This window comes from Heliangelus exortis, chromosome 8, assembly GCF_036169615.1.
Source record: "Heliangelus exortis chromosome 8, bHelExo1.hap1, whole genome shotgun sequence".
NCBI classification, from domain to species: Eukaryota; Metazoa; Chordata; class Aves; order Apodiformes; family Trochilidae; genus Heliangelus; species Heliangelus exortis.
Genome location: NC_092429.1, coordinates 1,803,761 through 1,830,124, shown reverse-complemented (window position 1 = coordinate 1,830,124; position 26,364 = coordinate 1,803,761). Strand labels below are relative to the sequence as shown.

Genomic DNA, 26,364 nt, shown 5'->3' with positions numbered 1-26,364 from the left:
TCACAGGCTCAGTGCCCCAGTGCAGCCAGGTAACACCTTGATTCCTTCTGATTTCAACCCTATTTATTTTAAGTGATGGTTTCTGTTTCATATCCCTGCTCTGGCAGATGGGAATATAAATATTCAGCAAACGAGCATCCCCTTTAGGGATTAACTAATTCGGGAGGGTTTTTTTTTTTTCCCCAACTCCCTCTGCTGGTTTTGGTTGTTAATCTTTAAGTCTTTTTGTTTGTTTGTTTACAGCAGATTTCCTTCCTAATTTAGAGGAGGGATTTGCTGGCTCGACTGCACACTATTAATTATGCACTAGCAGCTGATTTGGGAAAATATTTGTATACTTTACAAATGAGAGCCTGAGACATGAGAGAGCTCTGGAGGGGCTTTGGATGTGAGGAGCCAGCCAGGTGCTGCCACACATCCACATGGGAAAGGCAGGAGCAGGCACTGTGTCCCAGCCCTCTGGCTGTATGGAAAAGGCTCTGATTTGCTCCTGGCTTTGGCCATGCTGTAGCTCTACCCATTTTCCCTGAAAAAAATCCTTACTGTAGCTACTGATTGGCTTTTCTTCTTCCTTTTGTTGGTATTTATGTGGTTGCTGAAAGGTTAGACAGTTAAGTGGAATTTTGCTCTAATTTTTTTTTTTTTTTTTGTAGTGAGTTGTAATTATTTGATTATTGCTTTGGGGAAGTTTTCTCTTTTTTTTTTTTTTTTTTTTCTTTTGTCTTTCACAACCAAAAAAAAAAAGCCTCCACATACACAGTGCCCCACAGTGTCTTGGTGGTGACAGAAAGCCCTAAAAAGTGTTTTGGAAAGAAGCTGCAATCAGAGCAGTGGTAATAAAGCAGAATTCAGTCCCTTCCACAGTGCCCCCCAGGCTGGTGGGTCAGGATGCTGGAAAGCACAGTAATAGCTTTTCCATGCACAACAGTGTTTCCAACAGTTGGAATGTTTTTATAAACTTTCTGACAACAGTAAGAAGGTATTTGACTTAATTGTGGCTCCGTTTATGTTGACAGTAAGTTTTAGAAGAGTAATTTGTAATCACTTTCTGACACCTTCCCAGCTGTGAATTCTGTGTGAATTCTGCCTATGGGGTGTCCTTGCAACATCATCATTTTGTGATAGTGATTGCTTGGAGTTTCAGACTCTGCTGGCACAAAGTCTTACATTGTTCTGGGGAGAACTGTCTCCACTGACATTAGATGTGTTCTGTACAGACATAAATTCAGCTTTTTTAAAATGCAGTACTGAGGAACCATTTATGGAGCAAGTCTGCTTTGGGTCTGGGTCTGCTCATACTTAGGGACTTATTTGATATAAATAAGGACTGATTTATGCAGTAGCACATTGTTCACAGCATGCAGAAATCAGTGTTTGTGTTTCTGCCAAGTCCAAGCTCCTGAAGCTTCTGAAGTGTTTCTGCCATGTCCAAGCTCCTGAAGTTCACAGTACCCATTTTCCATGTTTCTGCCCTTAGGTACCTGCATGCAGTGGCCAACCCAGGGCTGATCACCTTCACTGGTCCCTACCTGGATGTTGGAGGGGCAGGCTATGTCGTGACAATCAGTCACACAGTCCATTCTTCCAGGTAAAGGGTGTTTTGAAGCTGGTGTCAAGCAGGAATACTCTTAATGAACAACTCCTACATATTGAAAAACTAGAGACCAAAACTGTTCTAAAATGCTTTTGATGAAAAGTCATGGAACCTTCTGGAGGTTTGGCCCAATCATGTATTGAAACCCTGTGTAAGCTCCATGTTGTGTGAATAGGTTTGTGTTCTGTAGCTTTGTTGATAAATGAACCACAAAACCCTACATGGAGCTGTAGGATCATCCTGGTGTAAACATCTCCACCAGGAAAAATGGAGTCATTCTCCCTGTGAACCTCTTGGCAGTGCTGGGATGAGCCTTTCCTCAAGGACCTCTTTGCTTCAGCTCCTTGGCCAGGCTGAGGTTTGGTGTGAGATCTGGGCTCTTTCAGGAAGGTTACAGAATATTCACAAAACCTTTCAAGCAGAAGCTCTCCCAAGATTCAGAGATGGCAAAGTCTTTTCCAAGACTTTCCCTGAGCATGTGGCTTCTGCACACTCCACAGCTGAGACCCCACAGAGCACAAAGCCAGCAGAGCTTGGGACACTTGTTTTTTCTACTCCTCTTAGAGACATCTCAGCTTTGTTTGGGATTTCCCACCACAGGACATCTGCTTCTCCTTTTTGGCAGGAGTATTATCAGGCCTAATGCCTGCGTGGTGCTTCTCCCAAAGGAATTCACTGAAGGGAAATGAGCACTTCTGTAAGAAGAGAAGTGCAATTAATCAAAATTCTGATTTTTATCTAGCAAGCAATTGTTCAGTTAGCTTTAAGAACTTACAGCTCATGTGGGTTTTTAGAACATGATTAAAGAAGGGTTAAACAAAGTTTGGCAGATGGGAGTGTGATTCCTGGGTAAACATGACCTCTCAAGCTTGCAGTCATGTGCAGTTATAATCCCCAAAGAGGTCTTAGTTTTTAAAAAAGCAGAGGAGTGGGGAAGGAGTCAGTAGAGTTAAACAGACATCCTTGCATTAGGAGCTGCTGTGTGGGTTCAGATAACAACCCTGGTTTATCTGGAACTGATGCTTAGCCCTCATTTCCATTCCATTTGTACTTGCTTTGGTTTTTGGCTGGGAATAAAATAGAGCTTGTGTCAGGGAACCAGGATTTAATGCTTTAAAATGAGTCTAAAATATTTACAGGGTTCCTAATGGCTTTTTGTTTGTTAGGACAGAGCAGTAACTTCATAGCTTGGTGCCTTGTCACACCAAGTGAAATGTATCTGTGCTGCTTCACTGTCATCCTTTTTCCCATTCCTTCTTCATGAAATGGAGTAAAGTTACAAATAAATGAACTGCAGGTTTTTGGAATCTACCTCTATAAATCCACAAATCAGGTCTGACTACATCTTCACCTCTTTTAAAGTAAACAAACTTCAGTTACCAGAATTGGTTTTATATGGCTGGGGGCTGCCAGCAGCCTCCTGGATAGTCCAGCTGTGGCCTTCAGTTACCTTCTTTTTTCTAAACATTTTTATTCCTATCTTCAGAGATAAAATTATACAGAAATTTTACAAAGTGGCAAGTCAAAGGTGTCTCCTTTGTCATCAACAAGAGGCACAAAGAGGTGCAAAATAGCTCACCCTGCAATTTGGGGGGTGAGCTGCTCATTCTCTGCCCTTCAGGGAGAGGATGGCCATGCCAGCTCAGTGCTGCAGGACACAAAGGTTGAGAGTTTGGGTGCTAGAAATGTAAGAGTGACAGGGATTGCTCAGTACCCCCAGGCTACTGCAGACCACCACGTGATAGAATCATTTTAATGACCTGCTGTAATAAATATATGTTATTTTTCCTCTTATTATTTCTTCCTCTTAGTGTTTCAGAAGGCTTCTGTTGCAGAACCTCACTGCTCTGATGCCCAGTGGGGACTTGGACCTTAGTTCAGGTGTATTGATTCAAGAGGTCTTGACTGTCTGGATGTTCCTTTTGAGGGGAAGTTGGGAATTTGCTAGGAAAAGAAGTCGTGGAAAAATAACATGATAAATAGAACTTACTTTTTATAGGGAGCTGTCAGCATCCAGATGGTCTCAGCCAAATGTCAAGACTTGGTTCTTGCTTCTTGCAGTTGCTTCACTGGTGGATAAGAAAGTTGAAATATTACAACTGAGCAAAAGTTGCACTTTTTGATATTCTATTATAGAGCTGTGAGACAATACACTGCTGTAGATCATCCTGAGACTGTTTTATTGGACTTTGCTGGAGCAGTTGCCAAGGCAACTGGGTATATTCCCAAACTGGTGTGTGAAAATAGAAACACAAGAGGTTTTTTCAGTGTGGGCAAAATATTGCACTGCTGCCAGTGCTGGTGAACAAGTTCCAGGTTCTGCCCTTTCCCTGAGTGTTTGTTTTATTAAATTGGGGGAAAATACCAAATGGGAGTGTTTGTTAAGTGACATGGGTTGGAATCACCAGGCAGGGAGAGGCAGGGCCAGGTTAACATGAATTAATTACTCCTGTCTAACTCCAGCCTGGTAGTGGGATGGGATTGGAGTCATTCAACACATTGCTCATTAGCCAGCACCTTCATACCCACCCAGCTGCCTGGGAATGTTGAATCCTAAATTTATATGGCTAAACATGAACCATCTGAAGGTGGTCGAGGTGTAGGAGCTAAGGCAGAGCACTCTGCAGGAAGACTGGGTCAGTTCTTGGTTCTGATCCAGTGCTTCCTTGCCTGTCTCCTCCTTGCTTTGGGGAAGTGCAGTTTCACTGCAGGGATTTGGGATTTGCAGGAATGCTTCTCTCTGCCAGAACTGGTTGTTCAAACAGGAACAGGTGAACCATGCTGGAGGTGTGGATTTGAGCTGGTCCTTTATCTGCCAGGGAAACCAAGTCCCCTTTTCAAGTAGGGAACTGAGGAATTAAAATATTAATTATTACTACAGCTATCAAAGACTTCTCCTTCTTCCCCTCCCCTCTTTGCAGCACACAGATGTCTTCAGGACATTCAGTGGCAGTCATGGGCATTGACTTCACCCTGAGGTACTTCTACAAAGTTCTCATGGACCTGCTGCCAGTTTGTAACCAGGATGGAGGAAACAAAATCAGGTAAACTGTTCCTTCCAGGCAAGAAATAGCTGAAGCCTTCTGCTTTTCCTTGACCCAGATGCCCCAGAGGTACTTTCCAACTTAGGATTCTGTTCCCTTCAGTTCACACTGATTTCCACTGAAATTGGTGTTTATTCTTCTCACACAGATTGTGTGGACTTGTGTTATTCAAGATCAAGCTGTCATCAGCTAAGTAAACAGCCAGCAGGAGTACAAAAACAGAAGATAGCTGATTTTTTTTTTGTTATATTTAGACTTCACTGAAATCCTGGATGAAAAACCCCACAGAAACATTCCTTGTTAAATGAACACACTTCCCCTTCTCCTCTGTTTGTTTTCACTCTAATGGTTTAGTTACTGTGAGCATGTAATAATGATGTGTTATCTCTAGTTATCTTAACTGTGATTATTAAAATATACTTTTGCTACATTTTTCTCAGCAATACATAGCAGAGCACTACTCAGAAGCCTGATTTCATCTGGAGTATCTAATTTCATTTAGACCTATGTGTATCTTAATTGTTCCTCCTTACCCTTATCTTTGAAAAGTCACGTGGGGTTGCAGGAGTAGATTCCAGTTTGGATCTGGAGTAACTTGATGACATGGTTTGGGCATTGTTGTTGTTTCTTTCTTTGTTTTTTAAACCTTAAATTTAGAAAGGGAAGTGGTTTTCTGTCATCCTCACAATTTTCTGGTTGGTTTGGGTTTTTTTTAATATATATTTTACAGTGTAGAAAATAAAATACCAGGATTTCTGGTTTGGCATTCCTTCTCCCCTGGTTAAAATCTATTAATAATCAACAAGATCAGATGCTTCATTCTTTTTCTCAATCCCCTAGATGAGGAATTTCAATCTTTGCTTGCCCATAGAGGCTGGTTGTAACACTTCCAGCCCCTCTGTACATGCAGGCAGGTACTAAGAGGCAGGTTGTTCTTAACAACCTGGCAGGAATTTGGGGTTTTTTAATATATATCTACTAAGCTTTTTCTCTCTGTAGTCATTCTGGGGCAGTCACTCCTCATTCTCTTGTTTCCTGTAAGCATCTTTCAGGAAAAAGAAAAACCAAAACGACAACGTTTCAATGTGAGTTTCTAAAACAAAACAAAAAAAAATCCAACGAAAAGTTTTCATGACTCTTGAGTCTACCTAAAGTCCCATCTGTTCTGGGACTGCTTAAATTATCAACCTATCTATCCATACATCTGCTCTCTCCCTCTGTGAGCTGCTGTAGGTTGCAGCCTGCCATGGGAATCATGGACTTTAAAGCCCCCGATGGCTGCTGCCCCGCTGAGCTCTGGGGGGGTGTGGAGTGGCTGCCTTGACCTCCTCCCATCTCCCTTCTGTGGTCACCCATTCTCTGGGTGGAGGCTGATGGTGGCCATGGAAACGGGGGCTGCCCAAAAGAGTGGGGCTGAAAACCTCCCAGCACTCAGGGGGTTTCTGAAGAGGGGCACAGGTCCCACAGCGTTGCCCTGGGATCGCAGCTGAAAAGGGAGAGGGAAGGTTGGGAAGGCTGCAGATGAGACAGGAGTGATTTATCTCCCTGGTAAAATTGGATTCGAAGGCAGGAGGTCATTAAAGGAGAGAGGGAAGTCTCTTGTTTAATTAGTAACATGGAAGATTAATAAACTGTTAAAGCTTTCCCAGTTCATTATGTTTCATTTATTTCTGGATCTTCCCCGATCAGACAAGGCAATGATAACTTTCCCTGACTGTCTCTAATCAGTTCCATTTTCAAGTTTTTGATGGTCCAGGCTTGCTGGAACAGCAACAGATTTAAAAGCTTTAGGGAAATACCCAATATAAATTTTAAAGACGTTTTGCAGTGAATTTGTTTAACGGCCCTGTTATTTTAATAAACAGAAGCCTTTTAAAATGCTTCCCCTCGCTGTAAATTTAAGATGGTGTTTTATTTCACTGTATTTCTCTCAAGCCCCAGGCTGTCTCACGGGCAGCTCTGTGCTCTGTTTGTTATGGCAGGTGCTTCATCATGGAGGACAGAGGGTACCTCGTGGCACACCCCACTCTCATCGACCCCAAAGGACACGCTCCGGTGGAGCAGCAGCACATCACACACAAGGTCTGGCCCCTTCTGCCTTTGTTTATTCCCACTTTTTCTAATTCCTGAGCTGGAGAAGCTGCTGTTGGTGTGTGCTTTCCAAGGCATAAACCACTCTGTTTCTTTCTTAGGAGCCTTTGGTAGCAAATGACATTCTGAACCACCCAAACTTCGTCAAGAAAAACCTCTGCAACAGCTTCAGCGACAGAACGGTTCAGCGGTTTTATAAATTTAATACCAGCTTAGTGGTAAGGGTGTTTTTCTATTTTATCTTGCTTTTGGATGTACTTGGGTCAGGTTGGGTTTCTTTTGGTGGAAAAGGATCAGCAGAGGAGGCTGGAAGCCAGCCTTCTGTGGGGACTGGTCTCCCTTCACCCTCTCCAGACACAAAATCAGCGAGCTGGGTTGCACAAACTTGGCTCCCCTGAGGAGTCAGTTGACATACAGAGGATTGTGGATGTGGTCGCTGCCCAGCTGTGGTTGATGTCTGCAAAGTCTCTTCTGGCATCATGAAAATAAGTTTTGGGTTTCTGGGTGAGGAGTTCCCAGTAATAGTTGAGATTTTTTCTGTCTTTGGATCCTGACCTCTGGCTTCCAATTCTGACCAGTGTCACATCCGCCTGCGACGTGAGTTGGAAATGTCTCTGAAAACTTGTAGCTAGGTGAGCAAATAAATGCATTTTTAGATGCAGATTCCATGAGCATTTGCAGAGTATCATTTGTCAGATCACATCTTCCTTTGGAGCTGAGGGGTCTAAGCTGGGGGCTGTTGTCTCTTGCTGCACCGTGAATGCCGATAGCGGTGCCGCGGAGCCGCCCTCGCAAGATCAGTGCTGAATTATTCACAAGGTGTTAAGCTCTGTGGGAGAAGCTGCTCTTTCAGTGCTTTTCAATTATTACTGGGAGGAGAAGGTTGGAAATGAATGTCAGAAATATTGTTTTGACTTAAAAGGCAGTTTTCCCTACACTTGAAATGCAGAAGAGAAAGTGTATCGGTGTAAAGGAAATCGGATAGGACAGAGCAAAGATTTCAGATTGTGCCATGCAAAGAGGAACCAGGAATGAGCCTGCCAAAGAGATCACAGCTCAGCAGTTCTCTGGTGTATTTTTCTTAGAGCAGAAGTGCCAGGAAGTTTTCAGCAAGTGATGATGGTGCCTCCTTGTCAGAGCAGAGCCCCTGTGCAGAGGTCAGCAGTGGCTGGCACAGCAGGGATGGTGCAGTGAGCGATGCAGTGGAGCCAAATGTCACCTGCTGTCAGGCTGATCCCCAGCTCAGTGCTGCTGCCATGCTTATTAATGTTTACAAGCAAACTGTATTTGTTTCTGTCTTCAGAAAAAGTCTTTCCACCCAGCAGCAGCTTGGAAGCAAAACTCAACAAGCTGATGAATTTTTTAAATCTCTTCCCTTGTGAGGGCGGCGCTCCCATGCAGTCATATTCCCTCAGCTCTGTAGGTTGCCTTGGCAGGAGAACGGTCTTAAGATCCCAAAAAAACAGGTTTCTTGCTACACCATTAACACTGTTTGTTGTTTCTGCCTAGGGTGATCTGACAAACCTGGTGCATGGCAGCCACTGCTCCAAGTACAGGCTGACAAGAATCCCAGGCACCAACGCCTTCGTGGGGATCGTCAACGAGACCTGTGATTCCCTCGCCTTCTGTGCCTGCAGCATGGTGGACAGGCTCTGCCTCAACTGCCACAGGTGAGCAGGAGATGGAATGTGCTGCTCCAGGCATTTACTTCTTCCATCTGTGATCCTGATTCTTCCTTGATTCAAGGTTTGGAGTGAAAACAAAATCGTTGCTTTCCCTGTGCTGTTGGGAAGGTGTGTGGTGACTTAACACGCCCTCGGTTTTGCCCAGAGAAGCTGTGGCTGCCCCATCCCTGGAAGTGTTGAAGATCAGGTTGGATGGGGCTTGGAGCACCCTGGTCTGATGGGAGGTGTCCCTGACCATGGCAGCTTTAAGATCCCTTCCAACCCAAACCATTCTAATCCTTTGCCATAATGTCAGCATATTACAACACGGGGTAGTTTGTGTACTTTGGATAGATAATGTTAAATAAAGACCATTTTCTCAGGGCAGTTAGATCAAGCCTGCATATTAATACTTACAATTTTATGTGGATTGGTGTAGTTTTTCACCAGAGGGCTCCTCTTTCTGTTTTTTTTTTTTTTTTTGCCTGCACCAGCATCACTTGGGTCTGGGACTTGTCCAGGGGTTGTTTCAAGAAGTGGGTAAGAGATGAGAGAGGTTCCATCAATACATTGTCCAGAAGAGAAGGAATCCTGGTGTTCCTGGGGGAAGGAGAAAGGTTATTGAGCAGCCTCCTCCCTGAGCTGCTGTGACACCAGGGTGGAAATCTCTGATGTGGTTTTTTTTTGTGTTCTCTGTCCTTCAAGGATGGAACAGAACGAGTGCGAGTGCCCTTGTGAGTGCCCTCTGGAGGTAAACGAATGTACTGGCAACCTCACCAACGCCGAGAGCAGGTGAGAACCACCCTCCTCTAACACACAGCAAGTGGCAGAAGTTAGTTAACCAAATTGTTAGTTAATTGTTTGTTTGTTCATTGCTGCCTTACAGCATAAAATAGTATTTTTAGTATAACTAAACATACACAATGTAATAGGTACAAACGATGGTGCTTGATTATATAATTGTATATAAGATATATATATATAAGATTATATGCTTTGACTGCATCTTACAACATAAGGCTTTCCTCTCTGCCTCAATGCAGGAATCCAAGTTGTGAAGTTCACCAGGAGCCCATGACTTTCACAGCCATTGATCCAAGCCTCCAGGATGGTCTCCCACAGTGCATCAACACACAGTGCAACCAGAGAACAGAGAGCGGGTAAAGTGCCCTTCACCCTCCCTCCAAACAGACTCTGTTCTTGAAAGAATTCAGTGAAAATAGGTCTTCACACACAGTGTCCACAGTGCTTTCACAGAGGTGACTGTGGAGCATGTTGGAGGTGGTGGCTGCCTGTCAGCTCCTAGTTTCCTGCTTCTCTGTTCTGTTCCTGGCATTCCAGGGGGAAGCGTTGAGGAATTATTTATTTTTCGCTCCTTGTGTGTGGTCTCCATGGAACTGAGGCTGCTAGAACATACCATACTCTGAGCAGACTTTACAAATCCTTACTTCTGTCTTCCAAAGGATTGCACAAAAAGGGTGGAACCATAGTCAGGACTTCATCATGCTGAGAAATGTCTTTTTTTTTTCTCCAGTACTGTAGGAGTTACGTGTTGGAAGTTCTTCTTGTGCTCAGGCTGAGTGCTGGAGGAAAAAACCAAAGCAAACAGACTTGGAAGGTGCATGCTGAGGGTGCAGCTTCCCTGCATACCTTCCCTTGTGGTACATGAGCTTTTTAATGAGAAGGTTTGGGGGGCCAAACCCTACGTGTGTGAAGATTTACAGATGATTTTGGCCTCTTCTCTGTCTCACAGTTCTAAACCAGACACAGCTATTCCAAATGAGAAGCACTGAACTTGAAAGTAAATATAATCTCCTTTTTAATTTTCAGGGATTGCTTTGGAGTGTTGGACTGTGAGTGGTGTATGGTAGACAGTGATGGGAAGACCCATCTGGATAAATCCTACTGTGCCCCTCAGAAGGAATGCTTTGGTGGCATTGTGGGAGCAAAGAGCCCCTACGTGGATGACTTGGGAGCAATAGGTAAGTAGTTGTAAATTGGTGTAAATACTGTTGTGGCCATTTTATTTGAGAAAATATTAATGTGTAGCTGAGTGTAGCTACACATTCCTCTCCTTAAGAAGTACCCTTTCTGGAATTCTTCTCCTGTTTACAGGGTGCTGTCCTGCCTGTGCACAGTAAAGCACCCGGAAAGCCTTCATGATCTTCCCTGACCTTCAGAGATGTTGATTTAAAAATTCCTGCAGATAATTAATGTTGGGTGTTTTGCCCTCTGTGTTGTCCTTTTTGTTTAGGAGACGAGGTGATCACTCTGAACATGATCAAAAGTGCACCAGTTGGCCCAGTGGCTGGAGGCATCATGGGCTGCATCATGGTGCTTGTCCTGGCCGTGTACGCCTATCGCCACCAGATCCACCGGAGGAGTCACCAGCACATGTCCCCTCTGGCTGCCCAGGGTGAGCTGAGACCTCTTGAGAAAAACAAAAGGGTGGGGAGGAAGAACAAATCAAAACAAACCTACAAAACCAACCAAAAAACAAGATCCAAACCCTCTTTTTCTTGGTTTTGTTTCATTTGGTTTTCTTTTTGCCAACCCTGCTGAAAGTCGCGTCTTGGGCCAGGGTGCTTTGTGTACTGCTGCCCTCTCCTGGGTGCAGCCAGCCCTGCTGCTGCCCGGGGAGAGATTGCCCAAAATCCTTGACATGCAAAGGATGAGCCCAACTTCCAGCCCTCTGGATCATGTCAGACCACACGTTTGCTTCTGCAGTGCTGCAGTTTTCACACCCTTTCTGCTCGGGCTGTGTCTTTTTTCACTCGTGTTCCCTGCTTCTGCTCCACTTGATGTTCTCAGGATATTTACACACAGGGAAAGCCACACGACTCTTGAGAGACAAAACTGGCTTTTTTTTTTTTTTGAGAAAGGCAGAAAGACTGAGGTGAAAAGTGTGATCAGGGCTCATTACCTCTATATTTTATTATATCCCAGCTCAACTTGGAATCAGTTTCTTCACACCTTTAAATCCTGTTCCAGTCAGGGATGTGAGGTTTGTTTCCCTGCTATCCTGAGCCCCGTTTCTCTTGGAAAAGGAGCCCACTGAGCTCAGACTCCTTTTCTTGACACAGTAACACGAAGTGCTTCCTCTGTGTTGCCGGGGTGACAGCCCTTAGTAAGATGATCCAAAATTTTTCTCTTTAACAGTTGCATTTTTCTGTTTGTAATGGTGTGTAGAAATGTCAGTGCGTATGTCGAACCTGGAAAATGATAGGGACGAGAGAGACGATGACAGCCATGAAGACAGAGGGATCAGTAAGTACCAAACCACTTCATAAAAAAAAAAAAAAATCCACTTTGTAAGAAAATCTTAAGAGTAACTGAGCTCTTTGTTTCCTTAATATGCTAGAATTAAAAATATGTGAGGGAGCCCTGTGCTGATGAGCCTTAAAAAAGCAGGACGTTGTTTTAACTTCAGCAGCAAGTTCTAGTGTGCCATTAATCTCATGCTGAAAAGTTGCATTTTCTACTTTCAAAAGACAAATCTTGATTATGTGTGGAGGAGGTTTGCCCCTTACGTCCCCACATCATGACCACTTCCAGAAATAGCTCTGATGAGCTTCAAAATTGCAATTGTGACAGTACAGGGGATGGAAAACTCCTTCCTTTGTTCAGGCTTGGGAAGGAGAGGCTGTCTGGCAATTGTATCTGACAAATGTGGCAGCAAATCCTCCTTGCATTGATTTGGGATGCTTGTACTCCTTCAGTTGAGGAAAAATGGGTCTTTGCACCTGATCCTGCTCTGCTGTAAGATGAGCAGCTAAACTCTGGGAGAGCTCTGGAGTCAGACCAGATCCCTGTCTCTGGGCCCTCACTAAAACAATACCTGAGATCTGAAACTGTGTCAACACTTGAAGATGAAAAATAAGTGTATCTGGATTTCATGGCTTGCATCTACTGCTTCTCCCAAGTCCTTTTCAGTTTCGGTTTGAGCTGGCTTTCAGTGTTGCCACAGGTTCTTTAGCATTGACACAGTAATTCTCTAATTTCTGTTAATCCAAGCAGATTTAAGTGAGTGAGTTTGAGTGGATCTTGATCCGTTTTACATTTCAACACCACCTCTTTACTCTGTCACTTGACAGTCATCCTAAAAGAAGTAGTACTTGAGAAGAATGACTTTGCAGAAAACCCATTCCCCTCTGCCTGATCTGTACCACTGATTTAGTTGAGTCAAAGCCCTTTCTCTAAAACCTGTTGTGTCTCTTTTTTCCCCCTGGCAGTCAGTAACACCCGGTTCATCGCGGCGGTGATCGAGCGGCACGCGCACAGCCCCGAGCGCAGACGTCGGTACTGGGGACGGTCGGGCACAGAGAGTGACCACGGTGAGACCTTGAATCACTGCCCTCCCCCCAGGTTAATGGCTGTGGTTTATGGGTTTCCTCCAGATGCCTGGAACCTCGCAGATAAGGCTGCCAAAACCATCCAAAAAAACCCAACTTTGCTCCTTGTTGCTTCGCGGTTAAACGGTTTGACACCTTTGAGGTGTCCGGCGAGGTGTTGTCAGAGCAGCAGATGAGTGCCATGCTCTGCATGGGTGGTTCTGGGTCTGCCAGCTTCCCTGTTTTTCCACCCCCAGCCTTAACAGTCTAGATGTTCAGTTGAGATCATGGAATTCTCCTTCTGGAAGACAGGAAGTCCCATGCAATGAGGTCAGCATCCCTACTGCTCCTCTCTTTGCCGTGACGTGCACATCTTCCATGGAAATTGTAGCAACATGTGCTGCACACCTGCATTTGGTGGGGTGAAGTAAGCTTGGATTTAGAGACCAGTGAGTCAGGGGCCTCCTTAGCCTTGCTCTTGCAGGTTGAGTCCTTACCATCACCACAGAGGACATTTTAGGTCACCTTGAGGCAAATAACCATCAATAACTGTGCAAACGTTGAGCAGCAAAGGGGATTCAGCCACATGAGTTTGCCCACACACACACACTTGAACACACTTAGCCTTGCTCTTGCAGGTTGAGTCCTTACCATCACCACAGGGGACATTTTAGGTCACCTTGAGGCAAATAACCATCAATAACTGTGCAAATGTTGAGCAGCAAAGGGGATTCAGCCACGTGAGTTTGCCCACACACACACACTTGAACCCTGTTTAGATTCAGGGAGTTCTGAAACGTCTCTCATGCCCTGAGACTAAAGTCTTCTTAAATCTTGAAAGCTGTGGGAAGGGTGTCAGGCTGTTGACTCATGGGGAAGCTTAATATAAACTAAGAGGAGGGTTAGACAGAGCAGCCTGCCACAGATGTCAGCTCTGGAGCTGGGTATGTTACAGACCTGTTCAATTATTCAGACAGTGGTTGCACTAATGGAATTGCTGAGGGACAAGACATCTAAAGGCCAAAGCCTTCCTTGGAACAGATGTCCAAGGGACAATCTTGCTCTAGGAGGAATTACCCTGGATTTGGGGTCAGATTACCTGTGCCAAGGCAGATTTTCTTACCTAATGCTCCTTTTGCACCATTTCTTGCACTCCTGGCAAATCCTTCCTGTCTCTCAATTCAACACATCAGGGTGAGCGGGGGAGCTGTCTCCTTGTTTCTGAAAAGTAGGTGTCTATTTTTAGTTTCTGTAATTCCATCTTCTTCAAAGGGCTGCCCAGTCGTCTTCCCCAATTCCTCCCTGCCAGTTAGAAACTGTGACTCAGAGCATGGGAAATGAGAAGGAGCTTTGGGTGATATTTTTAACACACTTGTTTTAGGTGTCTCAAGCTGCAAACCTGACCGTGATGCTCAGAAGCATTACTGGGTTTTCAGCTCTTAGCCAAAGGTTTCAGATAAGGATTATTTTTCTAATTAAAGCAACACTTTTTTCTTTCTTTTTCAATTTTGTGGTTTTGCATTTAGAAACCTGAGGTGGCTTTGTTTGTTCTGCTGCTTTTAGATTATACAAGATGATCTGAAGAAGTACTGCTGCTTCCAGAGGCAATATTTGGCCACTCTTACTAGGGAAGGATGGTGTAGAGAGGTGGTGTAGAGGATTCCATTTGTTTCTTGGTTTGCAAAAATCCAAGTAAGAGCTGAAAAGATGCCACTCCCCCCAAAAAATCCTGCTATGTTTTGTTTTAAAATCAGTGCCAGCATTTCTGCTGTACCAGACTATTCAGTGTGTGATTGTGACTGGGGTGGTACAGATCAGAGTTCCCCAAAGCTTACAAACAAGGACAGGAATAGGGAAAGGGATCCATTATGAACTGACAGGAGAGGATGGCTTTGTTTGTTGGGGTCTTTTTGGCTTTTCTGTTGGTTAAAGAAAAGAAATTGGTTTATTTGCTCTAAAGCACTAATTGAGTCTGATTCCATGATGGGTGCAGCAGTCAGTGCTGGGGAACTTTAACTTCTCATCTTGCTTTTCTGATTGATTTTTAGGCTACAGCACTATGAGTCCTCAGGAAGACAGTGAGAACCCTCCCTGCAACAACGACCCCTTGTCTGCTGGTGTTGATGTTGGGAACCACGACGAAGACTTAGACCTGGACACACCACCTCAGACAGCTGCCCTGTTGAGTCACAAGTTTCACCACTACCGGTTGCACCACCCAACCCTTCACCACAGCCACCATTTACAGGCTGCAGTCACAGTACACACTGTGGATGCTGAGTGTTAATGAACAACAACAGCAACGACACAATTAACGTCACTTGTGAACGACGATCCGCGCGGCGAGGGGCAGTTGGGTTTCCACGCTTTTCCCCAGGAATGATTTCAAGTGTTAGGCCTAAAGGCTTTACATTTTTCTAAATGTAAAGTTGGCTCTGGAGTGGAAGGGAAACGTGCTTGATGAATGGACCTGCCATAACATTTAATAAAATGGAGCAGGAGGCACGTTAGTCCTCCAGGAGCAGGGACGCGAGTTTATACAGCAGCTGAAGCTTTGGAAGCCCCGTGAGGCTGAGCCAAGAGGAGAAAGGGATCTTAAAAGAGCCAGAGATGATTTGGTTTCCTTAACTGGAAGAGCAGAAATGTGCAGCTGAAGACTGAAAAAGTGCCAGGCAGGAGCCAGGAGGGGAGGGGAGGCTGTTGGGTTCTCAGTGGTTTGTTTCGCACGTAGAGAGAGTTCACTGCTCCGAGCGATTGCTGTGTGGAGGCTGGGACAATGCATCTCAAGATTTTTAAGTAAAGGATTATTTTTCTACTATTTATTGAACTTTGAGACTCTGGGGGGAGGGGAGGGAGAAAACATGTTAGCAATTCTCAACGACTACCACGTATATTCTGTGATGCTGAAGTGGTTCTTCTGAGGAAGACATCTGTTTTTTATTAGCTGATACTCATCCACTGCCCTGCTCTGCAAAAGGGAAAATGAAGAAGTCCTTTCTGATGTGTTTACATTCTGAATACTTTCTTTTCCACAATTGTTTTCTGTAAATATCATAAACCTGATTTAGATCACAGTATTTTTCTTCCTATTTGCAGAGGAGAAATTCTGTACTCGGCTACTAAAATGATGAGAATTCTGCCCATAAACATCTCCAGCTTTACCTCTTTGATCACCCTTAAAGGTTTCCTCTGTGGAAGTAATAAATACAGAATTTATTTAGCATTAGTTACCAGGTAATTCCAAATGAAATCTGTGCCATTCTCCTGTTTCCAAAGGACAGAAGTAGGGATAAACCAGTGTTCTGTAAAACTTGGGTTACTGTGGAAGGTGATCTTCCTGAAGTCATGATTTTAAGCTGCTGCTGTTTGTCTGGCATTTAACATTACTTGGTAATTCAAGCCAAGATGAATCAATCTGTCTACAACCCAGGGGATCAGAATGATAAAATAGTTGGAAATCACAGTGTTGTATTTTAGATTCACATTTGGTGATTATTACAATGATACGAGAACATTCTTGCACTGTGTGTATGATAAACATCCATTTATATGTAGGCTTTTAAAAAAAATAATTTGTTTTAATTAATATGGTACTTAATACTGTATTATGTAAAAAATTGGTTTTAAACAGTACAGTAAAATAACTATATGTGTGATACCAGGATACCCCTTTATACTATGTATAAAATTGAAAGCTCTAGTGAAATAAACTGTATATAAAGTATAGTGCTGTGGATAACTGGCTAGATTGGAATTAGTCTGTCTCAGTTCCCTTTAATTTTCTGGCTGAATGAGTGCTGTAATGGGAATGAAACTTTGGATCAGGTTCTTGTCTGTACCAACAATTCTGAAAGATATAAACTTTACACCTCAATGACAGGATGGACAAATGTTTTTAAAGCTGCCTTTTTTGTTTTGTTTTTTAAATTAACATTTCTGGAAGTGGTCAGCCACTGTGTAGACTCCCCAAATCAATAATTGGTTTTTTTTTTCTTACGTGTTACACTGGGTTTGCTGTTCTGCTGTGTTTGTGTAGGGATTGGGTTGTGGCTTTTTGCTGACCAGATGTCAGTAGAGATGTATTAAGTGCTGCTTCATGCTCTCAGAGGCATGAATCTGATGCCCTGCAACAGTTAGTGTGTCAAGCTGTAGGAACAACTTGCTAAAACTTCTAATTTGAAACCTAAACTCATGCTGGTTGTTGAGTAATGGACAAACTGGCTCTTTCAGATTTGCTTTTAGAAGAGGCTGCATTATATTCCTGCTCGACCACAGAACAACATGGCCAGCCAAAAGCAGGATGTTTAAAGTCTGAAGGGAAGATATTTTTCAGTGTGGAAACTGTTCAGCTGTATGTAAGTTTCAGTCACAGTTTGTGGGAGACATCAGACAAGATGCTGAGTTGATATCCAAGTCCTGTAGAACTCACACTAAAATTCAGAGGTAAATGAGGTTGGCAGTTCCAACGAGGACTTTATTTGTGCAAAGCTGTGAATGTAACATAACAGCTGGTGGGTGAACTCCAGCTTCTACCACTTGACAGAAGTCTCTGGAAGTCACTGACTTGTAAAGCAGAATTTAAATTGGATTTTACATTTTACTGTCTACATGCAGGTGAAGGAATCTGGCTCAGCAGCAGCAGGTCTTGAACTTGAGTAGTTAACTCCCCAGTTGTGGTTTGTTATGTCAAGCAACATTAGAACAGTTGCCTTGGATATCAAATAAGCAGAAATAAAGCAGAGCACACCTTTGGCTTGATCTGCACTTGCCTGCCTGCTCTGGCCCTGATGTTAATTTACACCAGATAAGGCTGTGGAGCACATCTGTAGTGAGAAACATCTCATTCAATCTATCTTAAATCAAATTGCAGTGTTAACCACAGGCTGTATGTATATGCTTATTAACCCAGTGGGGTTAATAACTACATTAATAAGTTAATGCATATTCTGGACACATTTTTCTCTACTAGGAGAAACAATTTCTGTTCAAAATATATCAGAAAGCAATGCACATAAACACACTGTGAAATTCAATAATACTATTTTCTTAACTACAATAACATTTCAGGGGAGAGATTTTTTTTTTTTTTTTTTGGTTGTTCATCATATTACGTGCCAGGCAGAAACTGCTCCCAGTGTTCTGTGTTGCAGCCCTGCCAGAAAGATATCTGAGTGTTGCAGAACACTTTCCTTTGGACAGCTTTCAAAAAGGGGCAGCAATTAACTCCCCTTGCTTTTTACCTTTAAAAGCTTTTGTAGAGCTGCACCTCACTGCAGCTTCATCACTGTTGTTCTGGGACACACAAACTGCTCTTGCTTCCTGGGGTCTGGACAAGGTTGCTTCTGCTGGAAGAGAGAAAACCCAAAATTGTTACTATTAAGGAATAATTAAGGGGAAAATACAGATCCAGAGTTGACCCAAATCACAGCTTCAGATGCTGACAGCTAACCTTGTCCCAGCAGGAGTCAGTGCCCTGCTGGTAAAGATACTGTAGTTTGTTTCAAACAAAACCTGATACCTAGAGGAGGGAACATGGATGTAATCAAGATTTCTAAGAAGCTGTGTGATAGCTCTTCCATTTTTATTGCCCTTGTTGCTTGGGCCATGACCTTCCCTTCCCATCACTATTCTACTGTTGACTGAGGAGCAAGATCATAAAACAAGCAGTTAGCTGCTTGACTTAGACTCACACCCTGTATCCTTTTTACCTAGATCTGGTAGATTTTATGGCCATTTGTTTTCCACTTGTTTAATTTTTGAAACTTGTTTGTATTCATTTCCTGTAGGTTTTCTTTCATCCTTCCAGAATAAGCTCTTCTGAAATGAAACTGAGCACAGCCTTTGGTTTGTGTTCACTCAGACTGCCTTCATGCCTTCAGTATCTGAGAGCTGTGAGGAGTATTGGGTTTTCCTAGCTGGGACAAGCAGGTTCTTCATCCAATGACCCAGCTGGCCTGCCCAGAGATAAAAGCTGTTCACATGTACAGAATAGATTGCTTGAAAATTAACTGAGATGATTTTTTTTTTTTATTTGTTTACATTATTGCCTTGATAAAAGATGTGATTTGGAAAGAAGAGTATGTTACCATTTGTCCATGAACATTTTATAAGGCCACTTAAGCCATGAAATATTATCTTTAACCTTGCCCTTGGCAATGAGAGAGAAGACAGGTGAGGATTCATGAGATGTTCACATGTGCAGCAGTAGTTGTGACTATAACTGGTCAAAATGAGGTCTCTGGCTTTCAAAGGCTTTATTCTGTTAAGTGACCCAGAAATGGTGATGAGGATAGAAAGTAGATTTGTCAGAATACAAATGTAATCTGGCAGCAAATATGGAAAAGGGAAGGGAAAAAAATAGGATGCATAAGCCCTGGATCACATTATGAAAGTACAGGTAATCCAAAAGGCTGCATGGAAGTGCAAAGATTAATTTGCAGTGTTCATAGCTCTTAGCTACCCATTTAATTTGTTCTTAAAAGAGAATCCCAGCTATGCCTGGGATTTTCAAAGGAGCCTGCACTAAGCTTTCAGTGATGGTTGGAATATTAATTCCTCTAGCAGTTAATTGGGTAACTGTTGAATTGTTTTGCTGTACAATCCCCCCCTTTGCCATGGACCCTAACTATTTAGAAGTAATATTAAGTGCCACAGAATATCTCGTGTTACTTCATTTGCAGCACTTCTGCGTGAGGAGAGGAAATTATTTTACTCTGCTTTTATGTGCTCTGAACTGAGGCACAGAAGGACCTTGGCCCAGAAGGGTTTGCATTTCCAAAGCCAAGGCTGCAGTGGAATTTAGACACTCAAGTCCAGGAGTGAAGTCCTCCCAGCCCTGCCTGGTTAGTGAAGTGCCAAACATTGCTGCTACGTTTTTGCAGAGCTGCTCCCTGTTTTATCTGATGCTTCCCAGCCCTTGGATTGGGATTTTTTTTGAGGTTGGGGTAGACACTTGTTCTGCCTGGGAACCCAAAGGAGCCTGAGCTGGCAGAAATTCAGAAGAAATCTGATGGGGTGTGTGAAGAGGAGTTTCCAAAGTGGCTTTATGACTGTGTGTGGCAGCCTGCAGATCAGGCACTCTGGTTGACTCCAGGCAAAGGCTGAATCCTGTCCCTCTCTTCTGCAAACTTCCAGTGGGATTTTCAGGAAGCACTTGATGTGTCCCATATACAATCCTGAAATGTTAGCAATAGCAGTGCCTGGAAAGGAGCTCGGATTTGATGGCAGAAGTGGAACATTTTATTAGATCTTGCAGTCTCACCTTCAGCTCACAGATAAACCACAGTAGCCTTGTCTAAATTCTGTGGAATTAAAAATTCCCTGTTGTTATCCCTGGGCTGGTTTCGTTAGGGGTAGCAGTGGATGGAACTCCTCTCAGAAGCTGGGAGCCAGCAGGAACAATTATGTTTTGTTCTGGTTTATTCTATGTTTTTATAGCTGACAGTGGCAAAACCACCAGGTTGTTGGAGCACTGCCTGGACAAGTGTTCTCTGCTGTTATTGCCACTAATGGAACAGAAAAAGGGTGACAGCAAGGAAGGGAAAACATTGGCCAAAAAGCACAGGAACATTTTTACCCCACCCTCCACCTGGCAACAAAAGGCAAGGGTGTGAGTACAGAGCTACTCCATGGATAAAGGGAACAACCTCAGCCTCTGAGGCTGTCCAGCCAGCACTTTTTACGAGCAGAAGAAGTGAAAAAAATGCATGAAAAAATGTGCAGAAAGAGGTGGTGCCATCCCATGGCCTCGTTCTTCTAAAACTGACATTCTCTCCTCTTGAATGATGGGCCAGCCTTGGATTGGATTGCCAAATATTGGCAGTTTGATCAACACTGATGGGTTTTTCTAATTTTAAAACTCTTCTCCTGTACCAAGGGGTAAGGAAATGAGAGCAATGCTGAGAAACATTGGCACTGAGAGCTGCAGGAAACTGGGAACGTGGTCAAATACTTTTGGTACACTTATTTTCAGTTTTCCATCTTTTCTTTCACTTCAGCAACAGTTTGCTCCCAGTTATCAATCCTCTTGGAGTAACGTATGCAAATCACATGCAAGTGGGAGAAAGAGATCAAAAGCTGATTAGTTAAACTATGTAATCTAATTCCTGCAAAATAACCTCATGAAGTGTGTTTATTTCCAGTGCTGCTTAGCCAAGGAAATCTCTAAACAAGCCAAAATGTGTTGCTGCTGGAACTTCAGCCAGAGAGTGTGGATGACAGGAAGGGGATGGGCTCTTTTTGCTCCCCCTGAAAAAAACCAGAATCACCACGGAGCAGTTTGACACTTCAGTGAGTTTATAGCAAAAAGGCAGGTTGCACACCAGTTACTATGGCAACACTTCTATGACTGAATGGCAGAATGTCTGAATGTCTCATAAATTTTGTTTTAAGAATGCACTGGCAAAGTTCAGTTTGTGTTACATCCTTTGTGCTGCTTTCCTGTATTTAAGGAGTTGGGAGTGTTTTTTGAGGATAAAAATATTGTGGGGGTGTTTCAAATTCCAACCTTTGCTGGCAGGGATAAATCACTGATGAGTTTGTCATATCAACACAAATTGCTGGGAAGATGCCTGCTCACTCCCAGAATGTATTAGCTATTCAGTTAATCAAAGATTTTCTTCAGGTTTATAATTAGCCAGATCTGTAAGGGCTGTAAATGACACAGTCATGGAGATGGAGCCATCTGGCCTTGTGGATGCTTTAATTCAGCAGTGTGAGTTCCCATTTTTCCTCTGAACTATCAATACCACCTCCCAATTCCCAAAAAAAGAGGCCCTTACAGAGAATCTGAGACAGAAAGATTGGAAACTACAGTTGCCAGCATGTGAGCAGGTCAGCCAGTAAAAATACTCCTTGTAGGAATGTGGGGTTGTACCTCCTTTGGCTGGAAAACCAAGGAATGTTTTGGTGAGGTTTTTTGGGTTTTTTTTTAATAATAAAGTTGCCAAAATGTACTTGCTACCAAGAAGTTATGACTAAATTTGAAGGTGACTCTGGAAATGAGGAAAAATAAAGGCCATGGAGGGAAGAACAGGGATTGAAAGCAGGGAGGGCATTGTTCTAGGAGCTCAAGTTCCCCTGTGAATAATTTTGGCCTTTAGGACCATTATTTGCAGAGGACTGTACTTTCAACTGTTGTTTGATTGTATTTTCTTTTGTTCTCAGTCATTATTCAAGAAGCTGTTACTTGTTTTGTGGTGGTTTGTTTTGAGATTTTTTTTTTTTTTCTGTCTTTGAATATAACCTTCAGATGGATTTGCTAATTATATGCAATTAGGCAACAAAGGTTCTAAATTCTACTGCAAAGACCACGATTCCCAAAATAGACCATTACATTATGTTTCAGTGTAATGATTTCCTCAGAATAATTACTTGCTTTACAAGCTACAGCTCTTAGCTCTTGTATCTTTTTACTGTTTATTTGCAGATCACTGTGTTACAGAATGGGAACTGAGGAAAAATTGCTACCCAGTTACTGAGGTAATCCATCACTCCCAACACTCTTAGGAGCAGCCTTAACACCAACTTTAATAGCTATCAGGTTCCACTTAAAAAGAAAACGTTTGGCTGTGGGTAAAGTGTGTTTGTGCCTGTGTGGGGGAATGTTTCAGGAGTGAAGGAACATCCCTTTTTTGGTCACTCAGAGCAGTACCTGACACATCCCAGTGAGTGTGAGCCATGCAGAGGACTTATAAGGCTCCTATAAAGTGAATATAAGTCACTGCTTGTTGGCAGTGCAGCTCTGAATGAAGTGTGTGGCTGCTGGGGGCTCTGAGGAGATCTGGTGCCCATCTGGCAGCTGAAGTCTGATCCTATATAACTGCAGTCCCTAAGTGCTTGGGGAATGAAACATTAATCAAAAGATCTGGGGTGTTAAAACGAGCTTAGCACTTAGTTGGGAGGACTTACACATCACAATACCTTTCTCAACAAAAGTGCAGTCTAGACAGGCTGAATTATTCTTGTGGTTAATTAGGGAATTGTAACCCTGCAGAATGAGCCAAGCCCAAGACTAGGCTGTAGTTCCAGGGAGGGGTTACCAAGCTTTTGCTTTGTGAGATCAGTTGCTCACTGTGCTCTTCCAGGCTGGTAATTTGATCTGAAATTCATTTTCCCACTCTTCCTGCACTACAAAATGTTACACTGAGAACGCCAAAGGGATTTAAATTGGTCAGGGAAATGGTGAAAGGAACTTCTTTTGGCACCACCTCTGGAATGTTTTGGTAGATCTGTGGTATGTGAGCTGACTATTGACTGAGCACCTAGATGATCATCACTCAACTAATTAATACTGCTGATAACTGAAACTGCATCTTTGGGATTCAGATTTTGTTTCTTAACAAAGCATGGGGAGCAGTTAGAGCTTGAAACAGCGGATAGAATAATAGATTGAAGAAAGTATTGTCTGTACCCTGTTCACATGAAGTGGAGCCAGCAATCCAGGATTTTTAAGGAAGATTTGAACTGGGAGCAACTGTTGGGATTCCCCACCCTCACTGCAGGATACACACCCATCCCATTGGTTCAGGTTCCAGTAAATTTTTAAGATTTCTTTTTTACTTAACAAGTCCCTTACCAGAAGAGCTCACAGATAACACTCCTGGTATCTTGTATACCTGGTGTTTGCTGGTCTTTGAGATCCAGCAAACATTCTAAATGTTGGCTTTTATTTTATTGGCACAGATCTGAATTTGTTTGTACTTTTGAACAGGGACATTTATGCCTGAGGGCATCCTTAATATAAATGTTTGTGACACAATTAGCTCTTAGCACTCTTATCCCATGAAAATGAAGAAACAGATAGGGCTTGTATTTCTTCCAAGCTGTGGAAGTGTGGCTAAATTAATCTTCAGCTTAGAAGCAAAAGCAACTGCTGTAGATGGGTACATTACTCTTAATTAACAAGGAATTTAGTGCACTAAATTAAATTACAGCAAAGTGGCTTATCTGTATAATAACATCAAGTCAGCAATGTGACCAGAGCTACACTTGCAGATCACTATACTTTTCTGCTATTTTTAAAAAGGGCTTTTTGCAGCAAATTGGAAACATCGTGGGAGTGCATTAGAAAACTGAGGAATGTTTAGGGGCAGAGCTTTGTTTTGAAAGCAACAAAGTGGCTTAACAGTATACCCCTAAATCATGTGCATACAATGTCTGTGTAGAGAAGAATGGTCTGTAATCAACAAGATGAAATTAATTAAGGAAAATACACACCTGCTTGGACCACTGTCCTCCTCTCCCTCCTCCCCTGGGTACAGCTGGGTGGACACTGTTACCACTTATGTTTCATCCTGAGTGGCAGCATCCCAGCATCTTCCTGAAGATGTTTCCCACTCCTGCAGATGCAACAGGGGCTTGTGAGAGGATTCCCAACCCTGTGTCAGCTCTCACAGCATGGGTTAGCAAAGACTTGAGGCTAAAAGAGTTTATTTTTACTGCTAAAAGCAGGTACAAAGCAGCTGAGGGGGAATGGCTGAGCTGAAGGAGCAGTGGCCAGAACCAGGACAGAGGACAGTGAGCTGTGCTACCAACCTTGGGTTTTGGTACTTCTGGCTGAAACTGTGTGGTAAAATAGGCAAAATATTCACTTGTCAAGTGTGCAGCTGATGCCCTGCTGCCCCTGTGGAGGCTCAGAGGAGGTTGGACTGTTGGGTTGCTCCGTTTCTGTGCTTTATTGGCACCTCATTTTGGTTGCTCTCTTTTTTCAAACTATTTTCATTCTCCAGGTGGGTGCAATGGAGTTCAAAACAGGGGTGAGTTCAAAAGTCGGGTTGATACTGGTTATTGCTGCTGGTGCTTATTTGGCTGATTTTGGTTGTCAAATGAGGGAATGTGAGGTGCTTACCTCCTTGTTCATCTCCATGGGCTGTGGCAGTCATTCTGATCTCTCCTGCTCTTCTCTCAGCACTTTGTAGTTGCCTTTTAGCTGGCAGTTCCTGTGCCCTGCCAGTTACCTGTTTACAGAATGAAATCTGAGGAGGAGAGGAATACTTTTAGCTACAAAATAGTCTTTTATATATATAAAAATCTCCAAGCAATAAAAATACTTAGATTTCTCCACAACTCTTTAGAACTAATATTGCAAGTTGTTTTATTTTTTTTTTTTAGTTCAGCTACAGTCTACTGTGAAGCCTGTGCTGGAAGAGTTATTTAAATGTCTTTAAAATGCAAATCTTCATCTGAAAATTGAAAAATATCCTTATTTTTCAGTCACATTTCTCTAAGAATGGCGACCTGTCAAATCTTGATTTTCTAACAATATGAGATTTGCCTTAGATCAGATCTCACACTAATAGTTTGTTATAATAATTGTTCCTCTTTCTTAAATAATTTAAGTATGAAGGCCAAGCTAATATTGTTCAGGACAAGCTGATTCTGGCAGTTCTTAAATTCTCCTGTCACAAATACATGAATGATTTACAAATGTCCTTCACACCTGATTTCCAAAAATTCATTAATACTAAGGAGGAAGAATTTTAACTACAAAAAAAAATAGGGAAAAGGCAGCCCTTGAACAGAAGCTTGCCAACCCTGACAATTTTTAATAATACACCAAAAAGAACTTTGATTATTGCTTGCTCAGTAGTTTCAAAATTAATTTTAGAAGTAGTGAAGGTCCCAAGATTCCTTGCAGTCTTGCTTGCTTTGGATTGGACCAAAGCAGCTTCTAAAACCACTTTTGTGTGGTGTTTTTTTTTGCTGTTAACTGGTAATCCTGTCTCTAAAATGGCACTTTAAAGCTCGTAAAGATTTATCATCCAAAATTAGATTTTCTCAAGAAGAACTTAACTCGCATGGACCAAATATAACTCAAAGTGTGCTTCCAATTTCCTTTTTAAGACTACTATTTTTTAAGATTTGGGTTTTTTCTCTTTGTGGTCAGCTTCGTATCTAAAAATGGACACAAATATTAAAGTTATTCTTAACTCATTTATAGCAAAGATGACAATACCGAGCTAAATTCACTGTGTTGCAAATGGCATTGTGAGTAACTGCACTGAGGCGAAGTGAATTTTAGAAGAGAAAAAACAAGTTTTTTTTTAAAAAGTACTGACTAACACAGTGAAACATTTTAAAGTAGGGGGGTTTAAAAGGTTTTATAGTGACTTCTTGAAATATTTTCCTTCTACAGGGGCATTGCTCTTCGTTCCTTCCCATGGCGGTCACCTGCCTGTCCGCCATGACGTGGTCTTTGCCACCAGAGCGTAACTTCTGCTGCAAGTGCAGCCCCCAAGGGTCGTTTCACTCATTTGGAAGCTTTGTAATTTGCTTGGTATGTTTCTGAGGAGGAATAAAAGGCGAAATGAGATCATCTTGGGCCCCCGTGGCTGCTGACCTCTGAGGCAGCACTTGGGTTCACTCGAACTGCGGCCTTGGGGCGAGCGGCGATGGATTCCCTCAGGGGACAGCCCCAGACTCTCAGGAGCGTTCAAGCTTTCCCTGAACTCTTGACTCGAAATCCGTTATTGCGGAGGTGAATTTCACCCTCTCATCTCCCTTTATCCCCACACACACAAAAAAAAAACCCCAAAAACGGAGTTCGCAGCCCGAGGCCGTTCCGTTCTCCTCTCGAGTTTTCTCCGCTCCCTTTTCTCCTCTCAGAGGATTCGCGCTCTTTCCCACCGCCTCGTGAGGCA

The 26,364-nt window shown here is 42.9% G+C and overlaps 1 protein-coding gene and 1 long non-coding RNA gene across 6 annotated transcripts in view; one reads left to right on the top strand and one right to left on the bottom strand.

Moving 5' to 3' along the window:
• Positions 1–16,450, top strand: part of CACHD1 (cache domain containing 1) — a 92,724-nt gene extending 76,274 nt beyond the window's left edge. Inside the window, exons 16-27 of one of the 3 annotated variants that reach the window (XM_071749919.1) lie at positions 1,478–1,588; positions 4,516–4,638; positions 6,621–6,720; positions 6,831–6,947; positions 8,239–8,399; positions 9,099–9,185; positions 9,437–9,553; positions 10,224–10,375; positions 10,648–10,809; positions 11,583–11,660; positions 12,626–12,727; positions 14,773–16,450. In XM_071749919.1, the coding sequence (XP_071606020.1) occupies positions 1,478–1,588; positions 4,516–4,638; positions 6,621–6,720; positions 6,831–6,947; positions 8,239–8,399; positions 9,099–9,185; positions 9,437–9,553; positions 10,224–10,375; positions 10,648–10,809; positions 11,583–11,660; positions 12,626–12,727; positions 14,773–15,011 (1,549 nt within the window). In that variant the 3' untranslated portion in view covers positions 15,012–16,450. Of the gene's footprint in view, positions 1–1,477; positions 1,589–4,515; positions 4,639–6,620; positions 6,721–6,830; positions 6,948–8,238; positions 8,400–9,098; positions 9,186–9,436; positions 9,554–10,223; positions 10,376–10,647; positions 10,810–11,552; positions 11,661–12,625; positions 12,728–14,772 lie in introns of those variants that run through there. The other 2 variants (XM_071749920.1, XM_071749922.1) reach the window with 2 other exon arrangements.
• On the bottom strand, positions 2,146–24,770 carry LOC139798841 (uncharacterized). 3 transcript variants are annotated; one of them, XR_011726997.1, is made up of 5 exons: positions 24,573–24,770; positions 23,942–24,063; positions 17,965–18,069; positions 8,811–8,993; positions 2,146–3,663 (listed from the first exon to the last, which is right to left on the bottom strand). It is a non-coding gene; the product is annotated as an uncharacterized lncRNA (long non-coding RNA). The 3 variants fall into 3 exon arrangements; XR_011726998.1 differs by lacking the exons at positions 2,146–3,663; positions 8,811–8,993 and adding an exon at positions 11,298–11,605 and having other exon boundaries at positions 24,573–24,716; XR_011726999.1 differs by lacking the exons at positions 2,146–3,663; positions 8,811–8,993 and adding an exon at positions 13,671–13,945 and having other exon boundaries at positions 24,573–24,718.
• Between the last annotated feature and the right edge of the window lie 1,594 nt (positions 24,771–26,364).